Source organism: Lycium barbarum, chromosome 9 (genome assembly GCF_019175385.1).
Source record: "Lycium barbarum isolate Lr01 chromosome 9, ASM1917538v2, whole genome shotgun sequence".
Classification (NCBI taxonomy): Eukaryota; Viridiplantae; Streptophyta; class Magnoliopsida; order Solanales; family Solanaceae; genus Lycium; species Lycium barbarum.
The window spans coordinates 16,919,812-16,933,082 of record NC_083345.1 but is presented as its reverse complement, the minus strand read 5'-3'; the positions used below and the strand labels follow the sequence as shown (position 1 = coordinate 16,933,082).

The following is a 13,271-nucleotide window of genomic DNA, read 5'->3' as shown; positions in this document are numbered from 1 at the left end:
TAATATCATAATCAATAGACTTCTTCAGATTAAACATTGTTCAATCCTGAAAACTCCTTTTCAAAGTCATTCATAACTATAATTACAACACAACACCATAATCATTTACATATAATACTTCCTCAACATCCTCAGTATCATTCATGACAAGATTATACTCATAGTATACTAAGAATCATGACTCAAGTTAACTTACTACTCAAAATATCATTATTTCCATAATTGAGCTCATATTCTACTTTCTTCTCTCATCCAAGTCATTCAACCACTCAAATACTCTCAATAACATGAAGTAGATGTAAAATTCACCTTTGATCATGTAAGGATGAACTTTGGATGAATATACTTCACTTGAGAAATACCCCAACTTCAATACCAAAGGAATTCTTGAGTTCTATAAACCCTAGCGAGCCTCTTTGCACTTGATCCTCTTGATACTTGGTGTTTAATCTTTGATTTCCCTTGAATTTGTGTTAATATGGTGTGTGGAATATTCTAGAGCTCTCAAGAGGTGTGGAGAAGATGGGAAATGAAAAATAAGGACTTGGGTCATCTTTTTATAAAAACAAAACTAAAGCTGCCCAATTGGATTATACGAACACTTATACGGTCCGTATAAGTGACCATATAATGTCACCAGTGATGACCCATCACTGTAACTGTTATACGGACCGTATAAGTGGTCGTATAACTCACTTTTTTCCAAAATTGTTTTCGTTGATTCGTTTGATCTCAAATCCTTATGGAGTCTTCTTGACACTTGTTTAACACTTCATTAGCCATCTAAGGTGCCCTATAACTCCTTCCTAAGACATTACTAAATAATCGTTAACTCGACGCTTGCAAAAACCTCTCCAAACACGACTTTTACTTTACTTCCTTTGACGAACTTAGTTTCACCGATTCATCTAGCTTTAAAATCTTGTCGCATGCACTTTAAAGCTACTAAATACTCTCCTTATTGTCATAAGGACTTCATGTTCACCTTAAGCTTGCGTTAGTCTATTGACAGCACAATGATATGAAATGTCCGAGGTGTAACAGCAAACCCAACGTAAACTATCTTTTACTTCTTCTACAATCTACATCGCTTTCAATTCTCACTCTTGTTTTTGTGTTTTTGTATTTCTCTGGTGGTGCTAGACAAGTTATTGCTAACTAATGTTATGTAAATGCCTGAAGAATGTTTCTTATTTCCCTTATGCATTGGTGTTTGCAGTGACAAGTTTGATAAAATCAACCTTAGTTGGTCCAATTTTGTTTACGTTATTCATATATCAAGTGTATTATTTTGTTCGGCATAGTCTTAGGAGCTGAAGCTACTTTCAGTTTTGAAATGGGTTCTTTGTTCTTGAAATTTTTGTGTGAAATCTTGACGGTTAAACTGATAACCGAACAGATAACAAACAACAATCGATTAACCGATATCCCATTAACCAATATCTTAACGATTCTTTAACGGATTAACATGTCTACAAATCGATAAACGGTAAGTTGAACCGATAACTTTCAAACCCGAACCGAACCGATCGATATGCAGCCCTAGTTACTGAAGCACAAAAGTTACAAGTGGGCTTGTTTGGCCATGAGAAGTTTTGATTTTTTTCAAGAATTTTTTTACACTTTATTTCAAAATCAGTGTTTGGTTATGAAAATTATAAATATAACTTAAGGTTGTATTTGGAATTTGAATTTGAAAAATATCGAAAAACCTTGTTTTCACTTTTTTCACTTTCATTATATTCAAACAAACAATCAAATATTCTTTGCAAAAACTATAACCAAACACAAACTCCATCTTAACTCCAACTTCAAAATTCAAATAAAGTGAATAATTTTTATTTTCATGGCCAAAAACCTACAAAATATGAGTAAGTACTATCCAATGTAATAGGGTCGGTAAAGAGATCTTGAAGTGCCTTGTAATTAATCGTAGTAATTGTTATCAGGGACAATTTGATATATATATATATATATATATATATATATATATATAAATTGACTTTGAAAACACTTTTTTTTTTGTAATTTGCGAAATTACATCCACTGATCCTCCTTTTATTTTTTATGACAAGACTACTTTCAAATAATAATTTTTCTAATGATTCTCCAAAATTAAAGCTATTTTTTGTTGCCTAAATCAATTGTTTAAGTTATATGACACAACCGTCCCCAGCTGGACCCATTAAATCATAAGAGTTGGTTGCTTGAAAATAGGTATTAGAGGCTGTAGTTTTGGCTAAAATGATCATAAAGCTAACTATACAAATTAAATAACTTTTGAAAAAACAGAAGAAAAATAAATAATTTTGGATGACCAATTACTATGAGTTGAGTGACCACTCAAATAACTAACCGCAATTCTAATTGGGCGGATTGAAAAAGGAGTAGAAAATGGGAAAGAGAGAAAAGAGGGATACTTTTGATGGGTGTAAATCCGAAAATACAAATTTCCAATTATTTTATTTCGAAAAACTATAATCAAGGAAAATATTTTTAAATTCCAAAGTTCTTTTAAAACTAAATCCAAAACAAAATACATAACTATGGCGTTTTATTTGGTTATAATTTTTTGAGTAATATATAGTTGTGAACAAAAGGGCAGTTTTGGAAGATAATAAAAATATATTACCAACTTGATCTCGTAAAAATATAAATAAAAGAAGTGAATGTGATGTTTTAAACCAAAGGATGTTAGTTGTTTGGTTCGCGGACTATGTTATTATGAGATTATAGTTAATTATGAGATTATAAATTTTGGATTAATTTATTCTATTTGGGATGTGGGATAAAATAACACCAAGTTTGATTGGACAAGGTGAAATATCCAGGATGAAGTTAGGAATTAGGATAAATTTATAAATTCAACCAAACAAATTATAAATTTAATTCGAAGCTTCATTCTGTGATATCCCACCTTATTCTGACTAAACAATCCCTTAGTACTATCAAGTAAAACCTAAACAATTTTTTCTTTCTTATTATTCCTTGCGTCTCATATTAACTGTCGTTTTAGCTTTAAAAAATTGTGACAAAGTAAGTGTCATTTAGAAATTCAAGACCAAAGTTGGATAAAATTTCCAACTATACCCTCGGCCTTAACATTAACATAATAACTTTTATTTATTTATTTATTTATTTATTTATTTTTAATATTGCTCAGTTTTGAGAATCACATATCTAATAAACAGAAATAACTTAGTAAACTATAATTTGTATTTATTATTTTTGCAATTGGGATATAGATAAAATACATATATATTAGATAAAATACAAATTATATATATATTAGATAAAATACATATTCCAAAAGGTATTTCGTTAAGTCATGCGTCTTGGAATATGTATTTTATCTAATATATATGACTGTTATTTGATGCATTTCTATGAGCAAATGTTTGTTTCTAAGACGCATGACTTAACGAAATTTTAAGATATTATAAATAGTTATCTGTACCTCCAAATGGACATAGTTAGAATTATGACCAGAACTCTATCTTCTCTTCTGAAACTTCTCTTCGTGTTCTTGTTAAATTAATTAAAGTTTTTGATGCACTTGAATTCGTTTGCCTTTGTATGGTAAATCTTGAGCAAAAAAAATTGTTATATACTCATCAATTAGTGAAACTTAAATTCCTTTAAATTCAATTAATGGCACCAATTTTTTGTCTCCCGTGAGTCTATTTCCCAACAAAGGATTATGAATAATATCGTACTCTATTAGTTTAGCTAACAAAATAGCTGGATGTCACCAAACTTATAATAAAGACGATATATTTCAAACATGTATCAATGCCACCAATTTTCTGTCCTCACAAATTCATTTTTCCAGCAACTACTTGTAGATATAATCGCTAACTAGTAAGGTTATAATGAACAATATATCATACTCTATTAGTTAGTTAGATAGTAATGTATAGAATAGCCAGATGTCTTCAATGGGGAAACTTATAGTATGAAACAATCAAACTTATACTGTTGCCTGTTTAAATTTCAACGATGTCCTAATAATAGTTAATTGGATCTTCATTAATCCTTACATGTAAAAAAGAAAAATGCACAGTACATGGATCCTTGACTTTGATGAGTATATTTGCACCAATTATAAGTTGGATCTAAATACTAAATGGGTTCGCCGGAATCTGGAGGATATAAAATAAGGGGAATTAGTACATATGGTTTCAATTTTTTTAATTGAAATTAGTTGACCTAAAGCAGATTTTAAAATGACAAAGATGGTATATGATTCTGATTTTAACAAACAAAAATGGCCCACAATGACACTGCCCTAAACCCAATAACCAATGAACTTCCGAATTCAAGTTAATACTACAAAGATTATTCTTTACATTTAAATTTAAATATTTTAATTAGAATTTAGAAACTCATATACATGCGCTGTAAATGGGCTGGACTCCCGATGGTACCGCGTTACTTCTTACTTTGATAACGAAATTAAAATTAAACTAACTAGTGCTGTAGTAGTTAATTATTCCAGTTATGTAATTAACTATTCATTTTCTCATTCGACTTTCGTCAAACTTGATTCCTCCTTCCTTTTTGAACAAAACATTATTCACGTTTTAAAGAAAAGAAGTTGGCAATAGTTTTGAACATACACCAAGAGCTTGTTTGGATGGACTTCAAAAATAACTTATAAGCTGCTTTAGATAAGTTAAGTCAAATGGACTCAATTATTTTTTTAGAATTATTTTAAGTATAAAATGACTTATAAACCGACCAGCTAAACACTTAAAAAAGTTAAAAATAACTTATAAGCTGTTTTCAGCAACTTATAAGCCAATCCAAACGGGCTCTTCAAATTCGTTGATTACAAAAAAAAGAAAAGGAATGAAGTAGAAAAAATGATTTGTTTGGTGGGGTTGGTCTCCTAGAAACTAATAACGCCGAGCCTCATTTTTAATAAACTTTTATTGAATATCTTAGGTTTTTTTTTTTTCTCACCCATTTAGGAGGATTTATAGTGTTTCCACACTTCCCCTCCAGTGTGACTCAAACCCAGGACCTATCGGTCGTAGGTAGAGGTGCTTAACCACTGAGCCATCCTCACTTATCCTGAATATCTTAGGTTAGATATTCCACCACACGCTTTTTTTTTTCTTTTATTTAATTAAGAAAATAAAGTTACTTTTATATGTTTATAGTTAATCATTTAACTTAAATTAAAATATTAGGCTAGATGATCAGCTTTTAATGAGAGTAGTGTGGCCCCGACACATTTATCGAGCACCTGTTACTTTCATTATCATAATTCAAAAGTAGTCTCTGTTCTAAGACATTATACATTTCTAAAGAAATAATAAATGAAGTCTATATTTTATTATAATATCTATATTAATTAGTATATAATTGTATTGAATTTAAAAAATAATTTAAAATGAGTATTTAATGATAAGGGTAAAATAGAAAAAATAAATTATTTTTCTCTTGATATGTGAAAATGAATAAATAAAAGTGAAAATATATTTTTGAAATAGTGGACAAGTAAAAGTGAATGCAGGGAGTAATTGATAAATCGATTTTATTTAAATTTAAGCAAAAATAAAATTGAGAAGTTTAAAGTTAACTTGTTACTCTAATTATCTCAATTTATGCGACTCTTTCTTTTCAGTTAGTCAATTTTTTTTTTATATTTCGTAAGAATTTAACTTTAAACTGCCTATTTTATCATTAATGAGATAATTTCTGCCACAATTTTGTTTTGTCTTGTTTTAGATCATATGTTTTTGAGATTCTACCTTTTTTTTTTCCCTTTGAAGTCTATACTAAGTCAACACCGCGTAATTTGGAACAAAAGGAGTAATAAATATAAAATAATGTATTCCCTTCTCAATCAATTAAAACAAATAATATCATGAGATAATGAAAATAAATGATGATAAAAGTAACTTTATTTCTTCACAAAACTCATCGAGCAAACATCATATTAAATAGGACTCCAACCTGATTCATCACTGACATAAATTGGGACACAATGAAAATAAATGATAGTAAAAGTAACTTTATTTCTTCACAAAACGCATCAAGCCAACATCATATTAAATAGGACTCCAACCTGATTCATCACCTAGGCGTTTTCATTCGCATAATGTAAGCGTTACCCACCAAACCATAACCCTTTAGAATTATTATTGTTGGAATTTTGGTTCGTGCAGGAATACAGCACTCTTTTCTACTTCTCATTGAACAAATCTTTGAAGACAAAGAGTTTTATTTTATAATAGATAGTCGAGATTAGTATCAAATGGACTATAATAATTCATCAGTCTCTAAATCTCAGAAAAGTAAAGCCATCTTTTGTGGATCCATTACAAAAAAAAAAAAAAAAAAAAAAACAATAATTTGACAAAAGCAATACTCCCTGTCCCGATTTTCGTGTCACCTTTTTTTTTAAATTTTAATTTGCCTAAAAAAATGTCACTTTTATATAATTCGAAATAACTTTTAAAATTTTCTTTTGACATATATAAAAATGATTTATTGCCACATACTCCCTCAATTTCATAATAATAAGTGATGTTTTAGATTTTTCATTTTATTTTAAAATAAGTAATGTTTTAGAATTTTTAGAAGAAATTAATCTTATTCTTCCAAACTATTTATAATCAAGAATCATTAAATAGCTTTTTTTTTCTTTCTAAGCATTAATTAAAGCTAAATTAGTAACAATGCTCATAATTTTCTAAGAATAAATAATTTCTCAAGTGATGTGCATAAGTTAAAAATATAATTTATTATATAATAAAGAGAGTAATATTTAAGGTTTGCTTTACTTCATAAATTTTAAAATTCTTATATTCTTTTATAAATATCGTATCAAGTCAAACACGAAGGAATGAGGACGGAGGGAGTAAATAAACATTTAAGTCCCACTTTAGTAATAAAGCACGCAACAGAGATTATCTCCGTATTTAAAACTATGTAAAAAAGTCAAGAAGTAACTTCAAAAATCAGGTCCACGCGCCTGCCCATAGTGTGAAGTCGAATTCCCGGCGAAAAATCCTCTTGTCCCTCCCCTTATATTTATTTGCAAAAATTTCACACCAAACTATCACCAAAGGCCAGCTTTTTTCTCTCTTTGTGCATAATACACAAAAATTTCACATAACACACAGTTTTGTGAGAGAAAAAGAGAAGGCAAAATAACAATAGTAATACTACTACTATTATGGCATCTGAATTGATTTACCGTGGACCGGAATCACAACCGGTTCCTGAAAACGGTTACACTCCCAAACCACACAAACCATGGTTCAATGTTATTCGCCCCATTCGTTACTTGTTACGCGAACAACGTGTCGTTTTCCTATTGGCTGGCATTGCTATCGCCTCTCTTATTTTCGCTCTCTTGCCATCATCATCGCGTTCCACCCAATTAAGTTACGCGAACACCGGGATCTACGACTCGTATTTGCCTTCCGAGTCAACCCATGTGGCCCAGCGAATGGCCTACCATAATCGGGTCGGGTCAGGGTTCGGGTCGTTTAATTCTGGTGGGAAGATCCCGTTGGGTTTGAAACGTAAAGGTTTGAGGATTGTGGTGACTGGTGGTGCTGGTTTTGTAGGCAGTCATCTTGTGGATCGTTTGATTGCTAGAGGTGATAGTGTGATTGTTGTTGATAATTTCTTTACGGGAAGGAAGGAGAATGTTATGCATCATTTTGGTAATCCTAGGTTTGAGCTCATAAGACATGATGTTGTTGAACCACTTTTGCTTGAAGTTGACCAGATCTATCATCTTGCTTGTCCTGCATCTCCTGTTCATTACAAGCATAATCCCGTCAAGACTATTATATCCTTTTTTTCGTTTGTTCTCATTACTAACTCATATTTTTATCTTGTGGTTTTTTTGTTTATTTGAAGTATGATCATCTCATATAAAAGGCTTGATTTGTTTTTCATGGGTCACGCACCTGAAATTTTTTCGTTATATTCTCAAAACACTTCTCACCTGTGGGGCTGATTTTTCATGGCATGTAAAAAAGATTCCTGATTGAATTTTTTTTCATTATATTCTCAAAACGCTCCTCATGTGCAGAGCCTGATTTCTTTTCATGGTGTTTACTGATTTCTTTTCATGGCCAAACACGTGAAAAAATTTCTTGATAAAGGATTATGGTTATTTTTTAAATCTTTTTAGGGTTATGGCATATCTTTGTATTGAAGTGTGCAACTATTTCATCTAAAAATTTAAGTTGTTAAATAAAACACACTTTTATTATTTGATTATATGCTCAATATTTTTGTTTCTAATTGAATTTTCGTCATTATTATTAATGTGGGATGAAAAACATGTTTAATCCTTGACGGAGTAATTTTACAAGACTAATGTGGTGGGAACATTGAACATGCTGGGATTGGCGAAAAGAGTCGGTGCGCGTTTTTTGCTAACGAGCACCAGTGAGGTGTATGGTGATCCATTAGAACATCCACAAAAGGAGACTTACTGGGGCAACGTTAATCCCATCGGTGAGTTTTTTCTTCATTTATTTTTTATTTAATTTTCGACAATAATATTCCGGATATTTGTATAGCTATAAATTATTTTAATAAAAATAACTCGGGGGAACAGCCTCTTTTTCACTGTTTTTGAAGTCTATTGAAAACAAACCTCTCTTTTTTCCGATCCACTTATAAAATTACACTGAATTTATTGTTGTTGTAACAGGCAGGAAAATTCTAAAATTAAATTGTCACTCCATTCACTTTTACTTATTCATTATTTTAAAAATAATACACACTTTAAATTATTTTTCAAATTTAATAAAAATATGCACTCATTAATATCGGTACATTGGTAAATTATATCTTTTCATTTATTATTTTTTTAAGATATGTGTAAAGTAAAAAACGAACAAGTAAAAGTGAACAGAGGGAGTAATTAGGAAGGTGATAAGCATTTTGCTGCTACTCGTGAAATGAAATCTGGACACAACGATGAACGTGAAGGGGTACGGTTCACGTTAGCTATGATCCGTTATGGCTGGTGTGACTAACGTGAGCGTTGGTGGTCAGGCGTTTTTTTTGTGTTTTAAGTAACCTGAGTCGGTGGTGGTAGAAATGTGGAGCCACGTGTTGAATGAAGATGACAGCTAATGGCGGTTTTCTTTTCCTTAGATCCGGTCGGGAAATTTTAATTTGTTGTCAACCGATGAAACCGTGATTTGCGGGTCCGGCCGCTTCATTCACCTATCTTTTTCTCTTTCATTTAATTCCAATTCAATTGGCGCCCTCTTTACTCTTGACAGTTTTTGTCCTAGAGAAATTAAATTAGCTTAAGTGATAAATATCTTGTTTTTTTTTTCTTTTCATTTATTTATATTTAATAAATTAGGAAGAGTTAATGATAAAAAAACACGTTGAATTATCACTTTTTTGCGAGTTTCACACCCAAACTATCCGTTGTTCTCCTTTTTACCCGAACTATCACTATTTATGTATTGTAACACACCTTGAAGTTGACTGGATCAACTGTCATTTGTTCCTTTTTGCCACTTAAACTTTCATCTAGGTGCGTTTTGATACGGTGATAATTCAGGTAGGTAAAAGAAATATTTAATAATTGGGTGTGAAACTCGTAAAAATGATAGTTTAAGTGTGTTTTTGATAATTATTTTAATTAGGAATTGTTTAACCATAGAGAAAGTGAAAGAATCAAATTGGAGTTGTAACTAAAAAAATGATTACTGCATTGGTATAGAATATTTAACTTGATTTTCCCGCAGATTAAGGAAGATGGTCTTTTGTTTTTGTCTATTTTATTTAATGTAAATCTGGAATAGTTACAAATGTGGGGTTAACTGACCAGAAAGGTAACAGGTGTCCGAAGTTGTTACGATGAGGGAAAGCGAACGGCTGAAACATTGACCATGGACTACCACAGAGGAGCTGGTGTCGAGGTTTGTGCTTACGTGCCCCTTTTTTCACCCACACATTAACTAAGTTGTCTTTTAATAATAGATATATTTACACTTACTGATAATTTAACTGTAGTTTTTTCTGTTATTAAGCTGACGAAAAACAAAATACTCTCTCCGTTTTAGTTTATGTGAACCAAGAAAAGTAACAATCTTAAAAAAGAGATGGAAATTTTTTGAAATTATGTTTTTAAACATGCCATAACATTTGAGACGATAAAAAAAATTCAACTTTTGATCTTAAAAATGTTATATAATTTTGGTAGCTATAAAAAGTCTAGCCTCTCTACCTTCTCACGGTAAAGGTAAGATCTACGTACACATTACCCTCTCCAGACAGCACTTGTTGGATACTACAGTGTATGTTGTTGTTGTAAAAGTTTAATTGGCTTTACACTTTAGTGTATATTTATTTAAACTCATCTTGCATTGCTAAAATTATGATGCATGTGGTTGCAGGTGAGGATTGCTAGGATCTTTAACACCTATGGACCTCGTATGTGCATTGATGATGGTCGCGTTGTCAGCAACTTTGTTGCTCAGGTGAACTTCTCCACCTACCCAATTATAAATCTAACTTAAACTGCGAATCCAAAAAAGTGCAAAAAGCTTAATTCCATGTTTTCACATTGCATACAGGCCTTAAGGAAGGAGCCTTTGACTGTTTATGGTGATGGGAAGCAAACAAGAAGTTTCCAATTTGTTTCAGATCTGGTACTTTTCTCCAAATGCTCCTACTTTTTTTTGCTTATTTTATTACGTTACCTTTTCAATATTAATGCCTCACTGCTTGCTTCTGTCAAAGTGGCTTACAAATGGAAGATTCTTTAATAATTGACCTGTCATCTAGCTGTAAGCTGTTTTGCTAAATAACAAGTAATTGTGTTCAATATATCAATGTGCAAAGTTCCCCTTTTAAAATGTGTCATACATTGTACAGCATGATCAGAAAAAAAAATTAATATCGTGGACCTAAAGGGTTCAGGGGACGGTTACAATTGTAGTGTGGAAGCACATGCCATGTTCAAGTAGAAGCCAGAACTGGGACCAGCATTTTTATTTCCTGTATTAACTTGGGGACCCTTTTTCTAACCTTCCCTCTTGTTAAGCAACCTGTAGGGTGATTGAGATCTGAGTAGAGTACCAGGGGCTGCCCATTATAGATCACATTCACTGAAAATTTACTGCGCAAATAGGGTTAAAGTAGTTTTTTGTGCAAAAATATAAAATTGCTGAATCCCCTAGACATAACCGGAACTTCTAGTGTACCGATTTAGGCTATTCAAAAATCGTTCTAACTGTAAGTTCGAATACTAGAAGTGGCGTTTTTTGTATTACTTTTTTAGCCCCCCTTGTTAAAATTTCTTCTCTCTACTGAAGAATACATGACAGATTTCTTTATTTGTCAAAGTCGAACAATGCCAAGTTTTACTGTATATAAAATGAGGAAAGAAATTTACAATATCTAATGACAATTGGCTGTTTTTGAGACGAATAATTTAATGAATCCATGGTTTGTGACCTTAAATTTTCAAAAGTAAGAATCTAAAGTTGCTTTATTTTGGTTAATTGTGAAGGTTGAAGGCCTAATGCGCTTGATGGAAGGAGAACACGTCGGTCCCTTCAACCTCGGAAACCCTGGTGAATTCACAATGCTTGAACTTGCTAAGGTATGCAACGCGGCATTTTTTAACTTCCAAATTCGTGGTGCATTTCGTTTGCATTGACATTTTACAGCTTGATCAAGTCTATCAATTCACATTTCTTTATTTAATCCACATGGTAGAACTAAATAAATGTTATGAAGAAGAGCTTAACTCCTATACATTGACAATATAAAAGAACTTTTACGCTTTCATATCATCTAAAAAATATTTGAGATAAAAAATAAGACAGGTTACTTGCTATAACAAGTTAAAATATATTGATAGTGTAAAAATTATTTCTCATGCTCAATATAGCACATTTTTGTGACACGTATCTTCTATTGGTGCAGGTGGTCCAGGAAACCATTGATCCAAATGCTCAGATTGAACACAGACCAAACACAGAGGATGACCCACACAAGAGGAAGCCTGATATCTCAAGGGCTAAAGAGTTACTTGGTTGGGAACCAAAGGTGGCTCTAAGGAAAGGTCTGCCTATGATGGTGCAAGACTTTAGGCAACGTATTTTTGGTGACCACAAAGAAGATAGTTCAAAGGTTACCACAGCTTAATAGTGTATTTGGGTATCGCTATGCTGGTTTTAACTTGGTCAGGGGCGAAATGCACAGCGGCGAAAGATGACTCTTTGTACTCATTTAGTTTCAGCAGAAGTGCAGGCAGCGGTAGACTGAGCCCCCTAGTTCTTTGAATAGTGTAATAGTTATTTCATGTTACATTCCTGTCAATTTTGTAATTCTATTATCCTTTTATAACACTTGATGTAGACGAGCAGACTCCATTATTATCATAAGAATAAACAGGTCCGCATTTTTTCACTTCAATTATAATAAGGGGCTAGTTTCTTCTTTGCTTTCCAGGGAGAACCGGGCCGCATGCAAAGGGGTATTAGAAACACAGTAGATCCAGTGAAGGGGATTCTGTACCTGATAAATACTCTATACGGCGAATAACAAAGCAAAAATTGTGGTTTTCAACGTAAAAATTATAGAGATTAAAGAAGAATTAACTAAGTAGCCACACACCCAGCCATTTAAATTAAAAATAATCGGCGGATGTATAATATATGTATTATGTAACATGTGTACTCTGTGCATAACCATGTAATATTAGTAAATAGGTACTCTGTGTATAACCATGCAATATTAAGGGCAGGATTTATATATTTTTCTACTATATAGAAACATGAGTGAAGTGGCAGGATCGTCATCGTCCAAGGGCAATCCTGTTATTTCACTCACCCATAAAAATGACTTGATGCACGTGATCAACTCACTCTCTACTGCTTGCCTTTACTCTTACATTAACTACTCTGCGGTGTGGACTCCAAACTTTACACCTTGCAGCCTTTTAATGGTATTTTATTGTCTCTTCTTGCAAATTTCAACCAATTCAAAAAGTCTATCGCTCCACTTCTCTATTTAGTCTTGTGTTCTTCATAACTCAATTGATTACTATTTTAAAGTTATTGACGAAGAGCCTGTTTGGATGGGCTTATGCCTATAAGCTGTTTACAGCTTATAAGTTAAAAAGAATAAGTTGAGATAGTCTAACTTATTCTTTTTGGCTTATAAGCTGTTTTCAGCTTATAAGCTGCTTTAGATAAGCTAAGTCAAATGGGCCCAATTAGTTTTTTAAGCTTATTTTATGCACAAAATGACTTTAAGCT

The 13,271-nt window shown here is 32.0% G+C and overlaps 1 protein-coding gene across 1 annotated transcript; it reads left to right on the top strand.

Annotated features, from left to right (window-relative positions):
* The first annotated feature begins 7,055 nt into the window (after nt 1-7,055).
* On the top strand, nt 7,056-12,420 carry LOC132609204 (UDP-glucuronic acid decarboxylase 2-like). The gene is made up of 7 exons (XM_060323074.1): nt 7,056-7,814; nt 8,344-8,490; nt 9,841-9,920; nt 10,398-10,481; nt 10,578-10,652; nt 11,516-11,608; nt 11,935-12,420. The coding sequence occupies exons 1-7, from the start codon at nt 7,190-7,192 to the stop codon at nt 12,154-12,156; spliced, it is 1,326 nt and encodes a 441-aa protein (XP_060179057.1). The 5' UTR covers nt 7,056-7,189; the 3' UTR covers nt 12,157-12,420.
* The last annotated feature ends 851 nt before the right edge of the window (nt 12,421-13,271 follow it).